Genomic DNA, 20,163 nt, shown 5'->3' with positions numbered 1-20,163 from the left:
CCATGTCTGGGAATTTTTGCAAAGATCCCGGCTATAGTGGCAATTTGATGCACATAGGCACCTACGTCCCTTTGTAAAATGGCCCCTTGGTTTGTAAAATGAGTAGGAAGTTCATTTGGTTTAAACATGCATGGAATCCATTCCTTCCTGCAAGGCAATATGACATCAATAGAAATGTACAAGTTTAGTAGATAGCTGATATCCCTTTCCACATGTAAACCGTAGGAGATCAGCACAGAGCTCCCTACAAAACACCAACAACTTATATGGGCAATCATAGCTCCTGTTAAAACCATGGTATAAAAACTACTGGCTAACCAAAAACCAAACAAAAAAAAAATTGCCAACGTAGGGGCCCTTTTGCAATGGTGTGTGAGGGCCTATGCGTGTTTAGTGAGCCAAATCGGCATTACCGCCCAGCTACCCATGCCCTGGGTGGTAATTCTGAATTTGGGGCACGTCAGAAACACGTGGTAGAAAAGTTTCTATTTTCTACCACGCAGCGCTTACCTGGCAGTAAACAGCAGTGGGCACACGCTGTATGCTTAACACCCAGGTAGCGCATGAGACCTTACCACTAAGTCAATGGGTGGCAATAAGGTCTCAGGCCAAAAATGTATGCACGCTGGTTTTTATTTTGCTGCACGTTCAATCTGGCCCCTTAAAAAAAGGCCCTTTTTCCAGGACGCTGTAAAAACTGGCCTGGCTGGGGCCCAAAAGATGTGCTAGGCCACGTTTTGCCGCAGCTTAGTAAAAGGGCCCCCTAGTTTGATAGTACATCATACTATAACTTTTGGTGGCTACAAGGCGTATCTCATCCTATCTTTAGAATGTAGGGAAAATACACCACTGGCAAATAATCATGATACCTTCCCTGTACAGTCTAATGCACACAAAACTTTCTGAACACCTACTGGCTATTGTCAGTGGTGAGACTCTCCAGCAATAGAGTAGCATGGTCTAGAGGTCAAGCTTCGATATCCAATAAAAAAAAATGGGAGAGTATTGTCTGCTGAACTTTACAAGGCCTCTAGCTCTTACCTTGTGAGCCTTTTTTTTTTTTTGCAGGTTTAATTCTCGCTGCACTTTCTTGCGGAACAAAGTCACTCTTCTGTTGCTGACCATGAGAGGCTGAAGCACAACAACCCAATGAGCTCCAGAAGTCACAGCTACCTTCACCGTGCCATTCTGGCCCCCCGCCTGCTTTCGGATGGGGCATTGGGAGGCATAGCTGAAATCACCTCCTGTCTGTACCTGGGCAGAGGGAGTGTTGCTTCCAACCGTACTTTACTCCTCTCCCGGGGCATCACCAGCATCATCAATGCCACCATTGAGATCCCAAATTTTAATTGGCCCCAGTTTGAGTATGTGAAAGTGCCTTTGGCAGACATGCCCCATGCACCAATCTCATTATACTTCGACAGTGTTGCTGATAAAATCCACAGCATTGCCAGGAAACATGGTGCAACCCTCGTGCACTGCGCAGCTGGGGTGAGCAGGTCAGCCTCCCTCTGCATTGCTTACCTGATGAAATACCACAAGGTATCCCTGTTGGAGGCTTACAACTGGGTCAAATCCAGACGACCAGTCATTAGACCCAACGTGGGCTTCTGGAGGCAGTTAATAGAGTATGAACGTAAGCTGTTTGGGAAAACTAGTGTGAAAATGGTACACACCCCCTATGGTATTATACCAGACATTTATGAGAAGGAGCGGAGAAACCTGATGCCTTACTGGGGGATATAACTTCACTGGAGACTACATTATGGGAAATTTAGATGCACTGCAGCCTAAGAACTCAACGCTCAATGCTTTTCCATGTCTCTAAAAGGAAACTGCCCCACAGCACACAAGTAGGGATAGTATTCTTCACAAGCCTGGGTAAAAATGCTGCTTCAAAACTTTAATTTAAAAGAAAAAGTTAAGTTATTTTGTAAACTACCAAGGACTAATTTTGTCCAGAGGCTAACAACCGTTGATACTGGTTTGTTGTTATTTATGCAGTTCACCCTGCTTGGTTGTGTTTCACTGTTCTCCCTGGTGGGTCACCATCCAGGTAGCCAGACCGTACTTAGCCAATTATTCACAGGGAACGTGATACCAACACTGATCTAAATGCTTTGTGGATGCAGAGTAATGACATTCAAGTCAAGGATAAGCTCTCACTATAACTTACTGATCTGATATGGTATAAGTCAGAGGGGAATTCCAAATTTAAAAATTTCAAAACTAGGGAAGAGTAATTGCTTTTGAGTCTGGTTTCTAAGACTTATAAGGAAGGTTAAAATGTTCTGCAGACTAACTGAATTTGTGCACAATCCATTACAGAAAGCTGCTGACTTGAAAGAACCTGTCTCATGTCGCATTATGGCAAGTGCACCCAAAACACTGGACTTGGGATTTTTTTTTTTTTGGGTGGGGAAGGAGAGGTGAACGGACCATTTCTCAGAGTAACAGAAACTTGGGAACATATCCGGGAAGCATAACTTCTATTACCTGAACACAAGGTGTTCCAGCAGAAAAAGCCTTAATGTGCTAAGAAAATTTGCCCTTTGACCTAGTGACTTGGGGCAGCTCTTCTGGAAAGCTCTTTCAGACTTCTCTGTTGAATGTAATGCTAGAACAGGGGTGCAAAAATGCCGTATTTTCAGTGATGTTCTTGCATAATTCAACTTTATGATTCTAAGCTTTTTGGTAGTGTGTATGAAACCTCTATTTGGCTTTGTATCAGTTGAAGAAATAAAGATGATACATATAAGCCTCATGGTTTCTTTTTCATTTGCACTGTCTCCTAGTGTAAAATTACCGCAAGCAGGAGGATATCACAAATCTTACACCCCACTGATATTCAAGTGTTTATCTGGACAGCTGCTGCTGCTATCTAGAGAAATATCCTAGGTGGCCCTATCCATGGACTTTTAGCAGCACCATAGTGCCGCTGTAAAATCTTTACAGACTACCTTGGCACTAGCCAGAAAATGCCCAACTATATGAATACTGGTGAAATTTAGTTCATTATCTGGCTAAAACAGGACAGCAAACAGGCTGTTCCAGATCTAGCCAGATAGCAGCAGCACTCAGCATTCAATACACGTAGAGAGATGTCAGGGAAAGAAATAGTCAAAAGAATAGCACCTGGTGTGGCAACTCCAGGAGGGCCAGCAGTAAAAATACCAACAAACACCAATATGGCAACCAGGATAGAATTTATTAGCACATTGACCCAATGTGGCCATGTTTCAGCATCCATTTTCATCAGGGGTAATCAATAGAAATCAAACAAAATAAAACATGGAAAAGAAAATAAGATGATACCTTTTTTATTGGACATAACGTAATACATTTCTTGATTAGTCAGATCGGAAATAAGCAAATGTGCTAGCTGACAGTGTATATAAGTGAAAACATTCAAGCATTACTATGACAGTCTGACAGGGTAGGAGGATGGGGGTGGGTAGGAGGTATGCATGGGGACATCAAAGCATATCATTGATATTCTAACAGGATGGGGTAATAAATCTTACTGGACAAAACCAGAGTTCTCTGCAGAGCAGGCAGATGTCGAAAACATGGCCGTATTGGGTTGATGTGCTAATAAATTCTATCCTGGTTGCCATATTGGTGTTCATAGGTGTTTTTACTGCTGGCCTTCCTGGAGTTGCCACTCCAGGTGGTATTTCTTTTGACTGTATGTATTCGAAGCTGCTTGTTGTCCAGATAGAAGAACCGACTACATGTGATTAAATGAAGACCATGGTGTTTAAATATTGACCCACTAGTATTTAAGTCTCATGCATTATATTGTTCCCACTATTTTAAATTCACAACACTTTCTAAATGCATAGCAAGATCAAAGTTAAAAGCCTCCTTTGGAGGACTGCCATTCTATAAATCGCTGTCTATACCCTTGGGTTCATATCATTGCTTCACAATACTGTCTTATGAACTCTTCTTGGTATGTCCAGTAATTTCAACTTATTCCTTTTTGAATCTCATGAGCTTTTCATCTGTAAAATTTGGTAGTGGCAGTGAGGTAAAGGTCCCATTTTTAGGTGTTAGACACTTAGATCGTTGCTGCTGCTATCTTTTTTTTTCAACTTGGATCAAGAACAAGTTATGCACACAAGTTAGAAAAATGCACAACACAAATCAGCAAGGCCACATACACACAGAGACCAGACTCTCCTTGTTATCTTAATCAAAAATACATAAAACTCGTGCCATGAATTGTTGCAATACCAACTTAGTTACTAAGTATGACATTTATTAAAAGGCAATAGAATATGTTTCTTTAATCAACTGTAAAACACAGAGCAAAAACTAAGCTTTTAATACCACATATACATCAATACCTAGCCATGACCATTATCCTACTAACACAGCAGTTCCAGAGAATAAGCTCCCATTCATTTCAAATGAAATACAGCATTCAGCTTTTGTTTCAATGTTAAAAGATAAATGGCAAATACCAAGGCTCAGATAAACAAGTGTGTGCCAGGAAAGGAACCTGTAACGGCTTTCAGTGCAAAGTGTTTTTCCCTGGGTCCCAAAAATCAAGAAATGTACATGGGAAACAGAAGAATCCTGAATAAAGCATATTACATATATTTCTAAAATCTCAAAGAATCAGGACCATTTGTTTTCTCATTCAATATGTTTTGTCAATGAATGAAATCCACTTTCTGACAATCATTGCATCCTCTTTCCTTGCTAGGAGGGGGTGAAACAGGAAAGGGGTCAGAAGAAATAAACTGCCCCCAGTAGTGGAGTAGCAGCTTTCTGAAAGTTACTTCAATTTTAAGAAACTATTTTTAAAAATGTGCATGCTGAATCCCTTTAATACGTGCGCAGTGATTGGTAAATACATAAATGAGTGGCAGCACATTAGGTAAGGTACAGTATGGATTGGGTTGGGGAAGAGCATTTCTCATGCTCTGTGGTTCTATGTGAGGTTAGTGTAAAAGGAAAAAACCTCCAAATTTCCCCAAACCTTTTTCAATTTATTATGGGAAAACAAAGCAATGCAATGTAATTCATAGAAGGAAAAGTCATTAATTTCCTTTTGGTACAAAAGAAGAAGACAAAAAAAAAAAAGTCTCCCTTTCTGAAGCATCCCCACTTATCAATGTTAAAAAATAATTCTGAAGAGAAATCAAGATATACATAGAGCTCCAATTTAAAATAAATACACTACAATGGCACACACAGTATACTTATACAGATACGTGCAAATACATAACACAGCACACTTTAAAAACGCAATTGCATTTCCATTCACTTTTTTAGCCAAGTGCAGAGTAAATTCAGAAAAATGCATCTTCAAAGAAAATGGAAATTGTAAGTAGTCAGGAGGACTCTCCACCTGTACTCGGCTACAGCAGGGTAGGCAACCTCATACAAAGCCCCGTGCGGAAAACACTGTCTCCTTGGTAACAGTTTCCAAGGACACAGGTGCTCTCGGCAACCTGCACCATAGTGATGGGGAAGGTTCAGCAAGTGCTGAGTCATTCTGAAGAATGGGACACACGAGGTAAGAGAAGCTAGACTTCCCTGTTTGTGCAAACGCACTGATCCATGACAACAGCCCCACAACACACTGCTATTCTGCAAACAATACCAAAGCCAATGGACCTTTTTCTTTTTTTAAGACAGATTTTACCATCCCAGTCCTCTATCCACAGAGAGAACAGCAGGCTACTAAGTCTGCCAATTTGACCAAGACCCGCTGGAGCAAATCATAAACATTTTTATTACTTATTACCACCTTCTGTGCATCTCCCATATCCCACAGAAGACCTATCTGCATAACAAATTTGGGGAGGGGGAGGCAGGGGTTTGCTAAGCCTCTGCCCGCCTTAAAATGCCCATCACAGTCCACTGGAAACTGTAGCCCAGTTTTCAGGCATATCAGAAGACAAGCCTTGCCTGCATCAACAGTTGATTTTCTGAAGTTAAAAACAAAAAATCTGATTTTTGCGACAGTAAGCATGAAATGGATGTTACAGTAACATGGCCACCGTAATCCAAAATAAGACAGGCACTACATACGTCCCTTTCATAATAAATAGGAAAATGTCCTTTGGTCACAATGTACATCTATTAGCCAGTAATGTGTTAGAGAAAGCACTAGCAGAAACGAACCCTTGATAAGTCAGATGATGCCTCTGCAGATTGAATAGAGGCCTTCCATCAGACTAAAATGTTTCTTCTATTGCACTTCTAGGAATCGACACTAGCTACTATTTATGTCCAAAGTCAGTCATAAGCTACAGGACAGCGAGGTTGCCTTAACTGGACCTTCTGGTGTCAAAGGGGGAGAGGTAAGCGCGTAAACATGTTTTTCAGCTAGGCCTGTAGCTTGGTGGTAGTGCTGTGCACTGCTATGTGGAGGAGCTGATTTTGGTTTCTAGATCAGGAATCTGCTCCTCAGGCCATCTAGGGCTTTTGTGGGGGGGGGGGGGGGGGAGAGGGCTGTGGAAGTAATCCCTGTTATTGCTTAATGATCCCTAGTGGCCAGACTCTGGGTTCACATCACATGTTGTCAGCGATCTGTGGCACCTGGTCAAGGAATGTCCCTATAATGTCTGGAATCAATAAAATGGGAACCAGGAAAAAACAAAACAGGACATCTCTTCAAACCTTGATGGCATGTCATATGTATTGCAATGCATGTATTGCAATGCCTTTGTTCCCATGAGAAGGGTTAGAGCCCTTCTCAGCATACGGTTTCTAGCAACATCTGTGCAACTCTATCAATAATCTTATATCTGCTAACCTTTAGCCTAAAAGGGTTCTCTCAAAGATGCCATATTAAATATATTTAAGAAGTTGTTTTGCTAATAGGATGAGTCATTGGTGCTCTTTCCAGTACTACTGGACTGGTTGATGATCGTCTTCCCAGCAGCAACTGCCCAGGAACTGGGAGCCATCCCAGAATTTGAAAGCAGCAGAGCAGTAACCATAGGACTAATTCTCCACCACTTCCCTTTAGAGAGATCTCTTCAATGAAATGTTGAATCTAAAAAACATGGAGATTTTGGTGTCCTCTTAGCATAGGTATGTCCACTTGAGTGATATTACAGCTGTATGAAAACACTGTCTCACAACGCCGCTAGCAGACCACCTTCTGTCATCCTGGGGCACAAATTCATTCAAGGGCCCCCTAGTACCACTTTACAGCAAGTCAGGCAGAATTAGGCCTGGGGGCTTGGGCTCCACACAGTTGATCCAGAAGTTAGCACAGCTTGCATGGTACTGGTGACCACCATAAGACAACTTGAAATTATCAGTTTCTGAATTGAATGCCTGTTAAATATAGAAAGAAAGAAATGAGCTACATACATAATCACAAATCTACTTGCATCTGAAGCAGTGATCTGTGTGGTCTCAAAAGCTTTAGTTATTCACCTTTCCAAATTCAAGATCAAAGCAAGTTACATACAGATACAGTATGTATTTCCCTGCCCCAGAGGGCTTACAATCTTAAGTTCTGTAACTGGAGGGTTAAGTGATTTGACAAAGGTTACAAGGAATGTCAGTGGCAGACATGGGATGTGAATCCTGGCTTCCTTGATTCTCAGCCCACTGTTCAAACCAAGCAGATCCTTTCCAAGGGATACAGTTATGTGCATATTCACTGTTATCTCCTGAAACAAAACTGGCTGTGAGGTCAATAGAGCAGACAGTTTAAAAAAGCCTACCTGTCACAGCTTGCTTACAAACATCTGCCATGAACTGGCTTTCCTTATGCAGTTTTGAGTGCCTCTTTAAAATACTAGCTTGTCTGTTACTTGGGTCCGATTCCTTGTTGGTTGTTATGTTTGTTCTAATATAAACCTATCAATACTCCTTCCCTTAATTAACCCCCCCCCACTCATTCTTTAAATTCACACCAGCTTTCTTATTCATATTGCATATTGTCTTTGTACGAGGCGTAGCTGGGGCTCCCGGACTTAACATTCATCAAGTAAAAATGGCTTTAAAAGGAAAAGAAAGACAAAAAATGAAACCCTAAAATCTCCTGAGAAATGAATTTCAAATCAGATATTATATGAGGATCTTAACTTTGCTTTAACTAAACATTGCAGCATTGCAGCAGTTGAAGGAAAAGAGTAAAGACAGAACCCAGTAGTGGTGTTAATCTCTAGTTCCATCATCTGCCCTAGCAGCACAATGATGACTGAATGTGCTGTGCTGGCTATAGAGACAGCCCGACTTAGAATTTCAACATAAAACAGGGAGACAGTCTTTTACTGAACCCCAATAGGACCATGAGGAGAAAGTGAAAGAGTGCTTTTAACAGTAATTTTATCGCTTTGTGCTTCAATATACCCAAGTGTAATTGACGTATAAGGTTGGTGGTTAAGAAACAGTGCTACTATAATAATACCTTAGAGTACAGATATGGGACTTTCCAGTATTTTTGAAACAAAAATACTGATGTGGGAGAATCAGCCCTGCTCTGAACACTGGGCCTACGGCAGCAGAGACAAACAGCAGTGTGGTTCAGGGGAGTAGAGGAGAAGCCTAATGGTAAGGTAAAACATACAGAGATCCCACTGATGCTCCTTGTCATCTTGGGCAAGCCACTTAACCCCACCATTAATGGAGGTACAAAGACTGTGAGCCCTCTGAGGACAAGAAAATGTAGCATCTGAATTTAAACTGCCTTGAATTACTACTGGAAAAGCACGAGGTAAATCCAAATCCATTATTTTAAGATAAAACTTCAACTGTAAATGTCAAAACTGTATGTAGGTCTCAGACACTTGGAGAATTTTTTGGTGGACGGCTTCACTGATCTTTTCATAAAAACAGCACATTACAATGTTAGTCAGATGTCTCCTACCAGCCACCAGCTATCACTTCCCAGGTGTTAGGATTATCAATAGAAATCAATTTCTATTGATAACCTTAAGAGTGGATTAACACGGCTACCACACTCCTCTACTTCAGGTGTTAGGAAAAATTGCAAAAACAGAACCAGACTCGCAGCAGAGCCATCTCAGACATTTAAGTTTTGCAGGCTTAATCATTCATGCCTAAACATATTCCTATGCAGGTAAGTCAGTCAATTATGTTTTTTAATCACCTTGCGCTGCATCTGCTATGTAGATATTGACATTCTGAAATCACCATTTACACATTATTGCAATCTAGAGACACAAATGCCATTGTTTATACGTCTAACAGTATAGAGCATTTCCATTTAAAACAAAGCATAATGGACTAAATTATACATGTATTTCATATTTTACAATGGTAATACATGCATAGTTCAAAACATTTCCAAATTAAAAGGGGAACCTAACCGTTCCAAATCTGAGTCTATACTATAAGGCAGCCCACATGAAAGCAGTTTGGGCATGGAGAGGAGGGAGAGAATAAAAGCAAAGGTTTAAAATGGAAGAGTCTCAAGCAGGAGAAAGGCCCTTAGGGGAATTTGATGTGGATGCAGTTGACCACAGATGTCTGGGATGAAGAGAGAAAGGGCATCACAGTTTTTGCCAATATGTAATAGATATTTTTACCCCGTTATTAGTTAAAAAATGGGGGCGACGTCTCCAAATGGGTTATTTTAGCGTATAATCTTATTCAGTAGTAAGCTATTTTCACAACCACCACCAAAAGGCTGTGTCACTGTGAACCCCTGTTGTCTCTTCAAATTGTAACAGGGAGGAAAAAAAACCCCCCTCAAACTTAAGTAGCACATTATAGCACAGTTCAATAGCTGCCTTCATTCTTATTTTATTTCAAGAGTCCAAAATTCAATAGGTGGGGGCACACCAGTAAATTCAAAGTAAATCCAACACCTCATTCACTGCAGACATAGGGAAATGTAGAAAAAAAAAGAATTTTAAGATGGAGCTATTTTAACAAATTTCAGAAAAAAAGTTTGGTATGAAAGATGAACAACTAGACTTATAAAAGGACCAATTACCAACATGGTCCATGTTTCAAAAGCCTGCTGCTGGGCAGAGGTCTTCACTGTGCCTCAGCCTCAACCTAGTATAATCATTTTCAAAATGATTATATTAGATTGAGGCTGAGGCACAGCGAGGATCTTATGTCCTGATGCAGTTTTTCGAAACATGGACCATGTTGGTAAATGGTTCTTTTTAAGTCTAAGATGGAGCTGAGCTGTTTTAAGAAATTTCAGACAAACGTTTTGTATGAAAGATGAACGAGTCATCTTTTTGAACCCAGGTATAACATTTCTCACCAGCGAGAAGAGCCGCTGGTTCGTCATTGTATAGCTTCTCAACATGATTTTTGGGTTTGAAATGTGGGATAATTGACTTTACTTAATATTAAGCAAAGGGGTGACTTGAGACGAACTCCACCAGAGAGATCAACAGTGGATTTATACGCTGAAGACTGTGTGGCCTGAGGGCTTAGATCAAAGGGTTGAATGTTTTGCGTTTTTCTGAATGGATGATGTGTATATCCGGGACTGCCACCAGAAGTTCTTCTAACAGCGTCCTTTTAAGCCTGGAAGCCATGTTTGTAAGTGCACTTGCTGGAAGATTACGCCTGAAGCAGCCAGAGATACTGGCGAAACAGGGATCCTTGTCAGGATTATGCTGATTTCTGCTAGGAAGAAATACATTTCTATTGTGGCTGTATACCTGGGATGGAGTCTGAGATTTTTCAAGCCTTTCAAGTATAGAGAAGTGTAATCAATTGAAGGACTGTTGCATATAAGTTTGTGGTTCCTAAGTGCCAGTTTATTGCTGTTAATTTCCTTTTTTAGTCTGTATGAACTGTGCTATAATGCTGCTACTTCATTTGAGGCTTTTTTCCCCTTCTGTTACAGTTTGGAGAGATAATAGGGGGCTACAGTGACACAGCCTTTTGGTGGTATATTCTGGCAATAGTTGTGAAGATAGCTGTGTGCTTATTTTAGCGCATACCATGACAGTAATGAACTTCACTCCTAAGGTATGTGGAGTATGATCTCAAATTTACTGAACAATCGCCAAAGAAAGCTTCTTTTTGGAGTTCATAAGATGAAACATGGATAGGCAATTTATCCAGGTGCACCTGGAAGGTTCTTTTTGATCAAGTCTGTGGCACTCAAAGCGATGGGAAATATAACTTTATCTTTCTGCCATGTTTTCTTGGCTGCATTTCTTGGTATTTGAGGATCTTCTCTGTCTATGCAATTCAGAATGATCGCTTGGGACTAACACCTTTATCATCAATGCCACTGTGGAGTTTTTCTCTTACTGCTATATTTGGTTTTCTTGCATCCAGATTTTTATCAGTTGGAATGGGGATATCCCAGATGATCATTTTTACACAACTTTCTTAGTATCATGACCTCGATGTTTTTCCAGAACACTGATATTGTAATGCTTACAGAGTTTGTTTTGGGGGCTGTTTCTCCAAATGGGTTAGTTTTGCGCACATCAAGACAGGAATGAACCTCACTCCTAAGCCAGTTTGTACTATGTGAAACAGATAGTGAGGGAGGTCACAAGTCAGGGTGTTTGGACAGCTGATAAAGAAATATGGAGTCGATAAGAGGGATAACTGGCATTACATCCAATTGAGATGCTATAGTGACTCCAATAAATTATGGAAAGATATTAATGCAAAGAATGTAATAGCGGAAGAAGAATTCTCTAAATGGGTCAGAAAAAGGGAATATTAGCCAGAATCTATAAAGAATTATTGCCATAAAACACAGGAAAGCCACATATGTGAAAGGATGGGAAGGGAGACATCAGAGAAAGAGTGGGGAGGAATTTGAGTCTCAACACAAATGGGAGCTTCACAAACATTTAAACTGCTATAAACTATTATATCGGAGCAGCCAACTCCAACAATGTAGTAAAAAGGTGGAACAAGGGGTGGAGGCTTGAGGTGGCCTGTGTTGGAAAAGCTGTGGCCAGGACGAAAGATTTTGGCACATACAGTGGGAATGTGTAAGTAGAAAGGAATTTATGGGATCTCACTCGAAGTGGGTGTGGCAGTGGAATGATGTCCCTTCATATGCCTGATGGTGATCCTTTCATGGAGAGTTGATAGTAGATTGCATAGTGGCAGCAAGAAGATTGCTTGCTGCACCCACAACAATGGAGTTATTGAATAAAATTAAAGAACGTTATATAATGAGTAAATTAACAGCCTACAGATGGCAATCAGTATATTTTCACCCAAAGGCCTGGGGTCTTATGAATCTTGAAAGGGAGGTAAATGAAGAACTGCAGAGTCTAGAAGTGAGATGGCTGTGGAGGTTGTGTTTCAAACCTTTTCCTATATAATAATTCTCACCACCAACGTTCTAATGTGGGACTGCCTGTGTCCGTGGCTCCTGGAGTTGCTGATAGGCTCCGTAGCCAGGATGACGTCACTAACAGCTGATTCCCAGGCAGGGGGAGGAGTAGGGAAACACGCGGAGCGTGTGTCCCTACTCCTCCCCCTGCTGGGAATCAGCTGTCAGTGCACCACTCCCTGCCACTTCAGAGCAAGTGGCAGGGAGCGGCGCATCAAAAAACTACAAGCGCGGCACCACAGAACCCCCCCCCCCCTCGGCGCACACCCAATCACCCCCCGGCACATCAAACATCCCCTCCACTCCCCCCAAGCACATCAAAACCCCCCCCCCGGCGCATCAAACCCCATCGCCACCCGCAGATGCCAGTAGTAACGCTGTCCGGCCGCTGCTGCTTCTCCTGTTGAGCAGCAGCGGCCGCTACAAAAAAGAAAAGAAATGATAAATGTTTTTAAACCCATCCCAAATCATTCGCAAATGCCCGAGTCTTACAACGCAGTCTCTGCAGCCACTGCCCCTGGAGGAGCGCAGTGACGTGATAGGCGAGAGGAGGAGCGGCTGCAGAGACTGCATTGTAACACTCGGACATTTGCGAATGATTTGGGCTGGGTTTAAAAACATTTATCGCTTCTTTTATTTTTGTAGTGGCCACTGCTGCTCAATAGGGGAAGCAGCAGCGGCCAGACACCGTTACCACTAGCAGCTGCGGGTGGCTGGACATGGATGGCTGGAGGCAGGGCGGGGGTCCTGAGACCACAGAGGTGGGGGTGCGGAGGGGGGGGGGGGGTGGAGGCTCACACTCACTCACTGTCTCTCACATACACTCTCTCTGACACACTCCCTGTCTATCACACTATCTGTCACACACACACAGTCTCACACACACAGACACTCTTGTCTCTCATACACTCTCTCTCACACAAACACACACACGCTGTCTCTGTCTCTCTCTCATTCTCTCTATGACACACACACTCCATCTCTCACACACACTCTCTCAAACATACACACTCCGAGGAAAACCTTGCTAGCACCCGTTTCATTTGTGTCAGAAACGGGCCTTTTTTACTAGTTAATAATGGCTACTTTAACAAGCTGAGGGATTCACCTGGAACAGTGGCAATGTTGTCACTGTGTTAGTCCTGGGTAGACCAACTTCACTGGGGGGGGGGGGGGGGGGAAGGTGCTGTACATAAATGGTATTGCATGAAACTTTAGGGGCACATGCATTCTCTTCTTCCATGTGGACAATGTGAAACCCAGATTGCACAGCACCATTTCAACAGAAAGGGTGGTGGATGCATGGACCGGCCCCCCCTCCCCACCGGCATGAATGGAGGTGGCAAGAACAGTATTGGAATTCAAGAAATTCTGAGATAAGCACAGTAGTGAAGGAATGAAGAGAAACTACAGATCAGCTGAGATCTGTGGCATTGCACCAGGAAGTAAACTGGACAGAGTAAAAGGGCCTTGTAGTGCTCATTTGTACTCGTATTCTACATTAACGGGACAAGCTTCCAGTCCCACAAATCTGGCCACTTCATGGAAGATCATGATACAACAGACAGATGACAAATTGTATATATTACAATCAGACACGGAAAAATCTCTAGACTGCCAAGCATTATCCCATTACTAACTTAAGAAATTCAGCAAAGAACTAAAAACAAAATACATAAGAGATCCCTGTTGGTATAAGCAGTTGTCTACTTACTTTACTTCTGGAGTCCACGTTCAACAGGCAAACCCCACATGCAAGTTCCTGAGCATTTTTGATTCCAGGACGCAGAAGACAGGATGAAAAATCCAAAGCACTTTCATCTGGCTAAAAGGCAATCAAAGACCAATCTTGTTAGTCCACATTCTGGTACCCCGTTTATGACTGTACAGAGGGACAGAATTAGGTTTCAGATGAAAGGACTCCCCAGACTGAAGAACAATGCAATAAAAACTTGCACTATAATCCTGACCATGCATCAGGTATACTAATCAAGCCAAGTAGAAGAAAAAGGCATGACCTATTGGTTGGAGCAGGATTTTAAGCGACATGGCTCAGGGACTAATCACTTGCCAATGACTTCTTACTGTAACTGAACAGCAAGGAGAAATTAGAGCTTACCTGCTAACTCTCTTTCCTTTAGTCCCTCTGGACCGGCCCAGAAAAAACTGTTCGGTTGTCCACGCCTACCAGCAGGTGGAGACTGAGTTCTGATTCTTGAGTGAGCCAATAGGGACCCTGCAAAGCCCCTCCTAGAATCAATGTCATCACTCCAAAGCAAGGGAAAGAAAGAAAAAAGTCTGCATCTGCACTACCGTCCACCCCCATTACAGCCACCAATATATTCAAAGAAAATACTGGCTCTTTTCGTTTTGCTTTGTTAACCATTATCAAGAAACAGAAAACAAAATCTAGCAACTCCATACAGAGTTGTTCCTGTCAAAGTAAAAGAATCAGCGAACACAGAACAATTCCAACATTGCGATAAACACAGGGCGGAACTAGAGGAAAGCAAATTAACAGGTAAGATCTAATTTCTCTTTCCTTAGCGTTCCTCTGGACCAGCCCAGAGAACATTAATGGGAGGTAACAAATCAGTGAATTCAAGGAAGGGAGGGAAAACCACCATACACATGCCCGTGAAGAAATCAGAACCAAGAATACATACTTAGTAAGATCTTTAAGAGAACAAGACGACAGCAGTTTAAAAAGCAGTCATATTAAAACAGAGTACTAGATTAAGGTCTCAAGAAAGAAAAGGACATATGTTTAAGCGGTTGAAGAAGGCTAACTCCTTGCAAAAAATGAATGACATCCAGGTGATGGCTAAAGGTTTATCCTTAATATAACCCCTAAAACACACCAGAGCTGCAACCTAAACTTTAATGGAAGCTAAGGCCAAATCTTTATCCAACTGTCCTGAAGGAAATCCAGGATCTGAGCCACTGAAGCATGCAAAGCTATAGCTCCATGATCTTTACATCAGCCCTCGAACATTTTCCATGTCTGCAGGGAGGGAAAAGATGGTTTTTCATACAGTTCCATCCATCCTTCCCAAGGTGCTAATATCCTTTTATTTAAAACAGTTGGTAGTTTTGCCTACTTTAGGTTCCTTGAAAGGGTCAGCAGCACTGTTTACATGAGCTTGGATGTCAGGAGAGTGTGAAGGAGTATATCCTTAGGACAGATGAGTTAGTGCTCGGACAATCTTTTTGTTCTCCTGGGAGGCTGTCATAAAGGGCTAGGTGTCTTAGGCGACTATTGCAAAATGGGTAAAGGAGACAGTTGGGTTCATGTATCATCTTAGCAGCAGGTCTGTCCTGAAGAGAATTAAGGCGCATTCCATCAGGGGTCAGGCATCTTCCAGAGCTGAGTGTTCCCTAGTGCCCCCTCTAGACATCTGTAGAGTAGCAGTCTGGTCTTCCTTATGTTCTTTTGTGCAGCACTACAGAGTGGATATTCAGGCTGGTCAGGATGCTGTTTTTGGAGAGCGTGTTCTTACTACTAGGCCCTGTGGGTCCCTCCCTTCCTAGATCTGTCGGGGGGTTGGAAGCACGAAATCAAAAGGAAATCCCCCCCCCCCGAATCCTCCTTGCACGTCCCCAGCATCTAAGGCAACTGACAAAGTCTGCGGAGTGAACTGTGGAAGCTGCTCTGAATTCGGCACCTGAATGTCCAAAATGGCAGCTTTTTTGCTGTGTGGCTGTCCCCTGTGGCACTCAAGGCTCCTTTCCCATGACAGGGCTGAGGCACACTAACGAATCTAGCTCCTACCAGGCCCTACCCGAACTTGGAGGAAGGGGAAAAGAGGTGGGAGGGACTCAGGAAACCAGGGTTTGGCACCCCTGGGCAAAAAGAAAAAGAACCCCCCAAGGAACTCCGCCCTGCCAGTAAGGAGAGCACAGCTGCAGAACAAATAAGGTTTTTTTTTTTTTTATAAAACAAGTAGAAGGGAAAGGAAATAAATAAATAAAAGAATCCTGACAGACTGAAAGGCTCACCACATCCACCACCTGCTGGAGATGGAAAATACTGGTTCTAGGAGGGGATGTGCAGGGTCCTTAGTGGCTCATTCAAGAATCAGAATTATCAGTGCCCACCTGCTGGTAGGTGTGGGCAACCCATCAGTCTTCTCTAGGCCGGTCCGGAGGGGTGCTAAGGAACAATGCATTGACCTGGCATCGAAATATTGTGTGCATCTTCAATGAATAACAAACCAATAAAATTGAATCTTACTAAGGTCTGCTTTTGAGCTCAGTTTATATATGCAATTGTTGGCATATCCATGCAGACAGAGCATCAAAAATGGAAATAACTGCCCGACTCTTGTCTCTTTCCTGATGCAACTTTATTCTGTGCACAGTTTTACTTTGTAAACCATTTTGGTGTTGATGCAAAAGCCAGAATAACAAGTGTTATAGCAAGTTAAAAAGCAGAAGAAAACAAATCTGAGCATGCAAAAGCCTTACCGACAAAGCAACTAGCGACATGAATCCGATGAGGTTGTTCCATGTTTTGTCAATATCTTTCAAGAGCAGCTGGAGCGTCTCACTGCATACTGCAGTAGCCTTTATGCCTAATTCAACTCGCTTGGCAACTCTATATACCTCCACGACACCTACTCAAAGCAGAGAAGAACAGGGAACATTGTAAAGTTTACAAAGTTCAAGCAATGATTTTAATCCATTTTGGTGCTACAGACAACCTGTTCAGCTTACAGCTCTTTATACCATCTGTGACAAGTAGAGCTAGTTTGTGTGAAGCATAATGGAGTTCCAAACTGCCTGGAAGGACCACAATTAAGCCCCAAACCTCAATGACAATGAGGCGGCACAATTGTTTAACCAGAGTATCACTAACTTTGGCTGTGGGGAATATTGCAAAACTTGAAAACAGACAAAGAGAACATGGGGGCTCATTTTCGGAACAGAAAAACGCCCAAAAAGCAGCAGATGGGATGTTTGTCTTACAAAAGTGTCCAAATCGCTATTTTCAAAAAACACACTTTCAAGATGTTTTTCTATGCAGTTTATTGCAGTGTATCCAAATCACAAGGGGGAATGTTGGGGTCGGGATATGAGTGTTCCCAAAACTTGGATGTTTTTCTGCCATAATAGAACAAAGCAAAAAATGTCCAGGGCTAAAAGTTGGACTTTTGGTCTGGACCTGTTTCAATCACAACAAAGTAATAAAAAGGTGCCCAAAATGAACAGATGACCACTGAAGGGATTAAGGCACGACCCAAGCTTAGCCCCTCAGTGGTCACTGATCCCGTGCTTACTTCCTTAGTGGTCACTGACCCCCCTCCCACCCCCCATAAAGATGTGAAAGAAATACATACTGGCCTCTATGACAGTGTCAGATGTTATGGCCAGTCCTATAAGAGCAGAAAGCAGGTCCCTGCAGAAGGCTAGTGGTTGGTGCACTGCAGTAGAGAAGAGACCCAGGCTCATATCCCACTCTGTTACACTTGTGGTGAAAGTGTGAGCCCTCCAGAACACATAAAAAAACCTACTGCACCTGCAGGTATAAGGGTTATTGTACTGGTGTACAGTTGGGTTTTTGATGGCTCACCATAATATAAGAGGGTAAGTGAGATGTGTACCTGGGACCTTTTATGTGAAGTCCACTGCAGTGCCCCCTAGGGTGCCCCACTGCTCTGCTGGGATGTCTGTGTGGCCAATCTACTAAGAATTCTGGCCCCGCCATACATCCCAATGGCTTGTTTTTGTGCGTTTTTCCCGTGGACGATGGACAGTCTCTATTTACTGTCATTCACTATGTCAAACTTCACAGTTTATTAAGTAGTAAACATACATGCTGCAAACCCTGAGGTGGCAAATTTATAATGTATAGTCCACACAATAACTTCCAAAGGCAGAGATAGGAGTGGGAACAATGATGGGAAGCCTGAACATAACTTGGAGTGGTTCCAAACACGACATTAGAACAAAACCCACCCAGCAGGTATTCCATGCCTTGCACAGACTGGATGACTTCAGTGCAAACAGATGAACTGCTTATTCCATTAAGGGTGTCATTTGCATTCCTAATGACCTACAAAACAAACACCACATCAGCAAGAGGATCTATTCTGGACAAAATGTATTAGAAACATGAAAAATAAAGTGAAAGGGGCAAAGACAAATCAAAAAGATCAGGTGATCTCAGACTTGGACAATATAACTATTCGCCTGTTCAAATTTGAACAAAAGGATCCTTTGTGCAAGAATATTGAGGGGGTCTACTCGGGTCAAAAATTTAGAAAATCTCGGCCTGGGTTTTCCAGTACATTGAGAAAGGGATAATGAAATGGAAAATCAGATGACCAAATGATCTGACCAGTGAATCGGAGTTAAGAGAAGGCATTTGGAGACAGCGAGGAGTCTTTCTGGGTAATGACAAGATCTAGAATGTGACCGGCTGATGCAAGTAACCTCTGTTCAGGCAGCTGCAGATGCTCAAGAAGCAGCTGCATCTTGAGTTAGATATCTTAAGGATCTCTGCTCATTTCAGAACTTTTAGAGTAAAGTTCTGAGCTTTGGGAGAGCGGCTCCATGTACCTGACTCACTCCTGCTGGTCAAAACAAACAAAAAATTATACCTTTAAAATGGCAGCAGAGCTGCTGAATATTAACCTCCTTTTGTCCAATTATGCATTTTACAGGATCATTCTGGTAAGGGTGGTAATGAGGTAATCATTATTGTTGAGTTTAATTATCAGGGGTGACAGGGAGGATGGAAGTTAGGGAACTGAAAGTTGAGAAAGGTGCAAGGGTGAAGGTTAACCCAGGGCACCTAATACCCTTGTGGAAGCCCTAATTATATCCAATCTAGAAAATCAATTTTTTTAGCATAGATTGAAGCCGTTTTAACAGAAGGGTAACCTACACAAAGGGGATTAAATTGTGATTGCTCTTTTCCAAAGACACTTTGGTTAGAATATATTAAAATTAAAAGAAAAAAGCCTAAACCTTTTCTTTAAAAATGTCCACAACTTTAAAAGACCGATATAAATGCACTTTAGAATTACCATCATGCATCCTTACTGAGATGTACCTGTAAACCTTCAAAAGCACCATTTCCAAAAATGGAAAAAAAAACAAAGAAAGGAGGCTAGAATTCATATTGGGTGAAATGATCTTACAAGATTGTCTGAATCTAAGATTCTGTGAGTAGTGTACAAATCAAAAGAATGAAAGACAGAAAAATGAAACTTACTTGCAGGGCACTTTCCAAGCATCGCTGCCACTCGTATGCATACCTCTCACTCTCCTAGAAGAATGAAAACCCAATTCCACTTTTAGCCTCTGTTGAAATACCATAACATTTTGGTCTGTGTGCAAGAAATCCAGCTCTAGAGTTTTGGCTTGATTTAACAAAATCTACTTGCTTTGCAGTGCACTGAACTGGCTATCTCTGTATGTCTTTGTGTTGTACTTGTTGTTTTAAACTATTTTTTCACCTTCCACCACTTCTACACTGAGGAGAATGTGCATTTTGGTTGCTGGAAGAGGTTCCTTAGAAACCATGTTGACAACAAGTGTAAAATGAGGCCGACCGATCTATTTTAGGGAACATTTTCCCTTTTATAGTGTAAGCTGAAACATGTAACAGAGAAGAGGGAAAGCTTAAAGCAATGAATTCTTTAAGTGCAACAGTACCATGGACAGTATTTAAAAGTCCTGTCAACACTGGTGCCTACAAATTGATAATAAATACAGATTTGTCCATTTAGTTTCTCAACTTCCATAAAGCTTTCTTCCAGTCTTTATAGAGGACATTTTCATTATTTGGTTTAAGTGGGGGTGCAGACTGGAAGGATAATAGGAAGGTCTAGGGGTCTCTATCTGGGTTCTGAATATGCTCATGTCATACTTTTCTT

General features: G+C 42.0%; 2 protein-coding genes across 7 annotated transcripts in view; one reads left to right on the top strand and one right to left on the bottom strand.

Annotated features, from left to right (window-relative positions):
- Positions 1-2,758, top strand: part of DUSP14 (dual specificity phosphatase 14) — a 46,295-nt gene extending 43,537 nt beyond the window's left edge. Inside the window, exon 3 of the mRNA XM_030222395.1 lies at positions 1,069-2,758. Within this exon, the coding sequence (XP_030078255.1) occupies positions 1,150-1,746 (597 nt within the window). The 5' untranslated portion in view covers positions 1,069-1,149 and the 3' untranslated portion in view covers positions 1,747-2,758. The remainder of the gene's footprint in view (positions 1-1,068) is intronic.
- A 2,880-nt stretch (positions 2,759-5,638) lies between these two features.
- Positions 5,639-20,163, bottom strand: part of SYNRG (synergin gamma) — a 100,119-nt gene continuing 85,594 nt past the window's right edge. For 5 of the 6 annotated variants that reach the window (XM_030186305.1, XM_030186304.1, XM_030186306.1 and 2 more), the window contains 5 exons: positions 19,500-19,553; positions 18,239-18,335; positions 16,748-16,896; positions 13,995-14,105; positions 5,639-7,305 (listed from right to left, as the gene is read on the bottom strand). In XM_030186305.1, coding sequence (XP_030042165.1) covers positions 7,174-7,305; positions 13,995-14,105; positions 16,748-16,896; positions 18,239-18,335; positions 19,500-19,553 — 543 coding nt within the window. In that variant the 3' untranslated portion in view covers positions 5,639-7,173. Of the gene's footprint in view, positions 7,306-13,994; positions 14,106-16,747; positions 16,897-18,238; positions 18,336-19,499; positions 19,554-20,163 lie in introns of those variants that run through there. The other variant, XM_030186308.1, reaches the window with a different exon arrangement.

Source organism: Microcaecilia unicolor, chromosome 13 (genome assembly GCF_901765095.1).
Source record: "Microcaecilia unicolor chromosome 13, aMicUni1.1, whole genome shotgun sequence".
Classification (NCBI taxonomy): Eukaryota; Metazoa; Chordata; class Amphibia; order Gymnophiona; family Siphonopidae; genus Microcaecilia; species Microcaecilia unicolor.
Note: the sequence above shows the minus strand (reverse complement) of the source record. Positions and strands in the feature narration are given on the sequence as shown.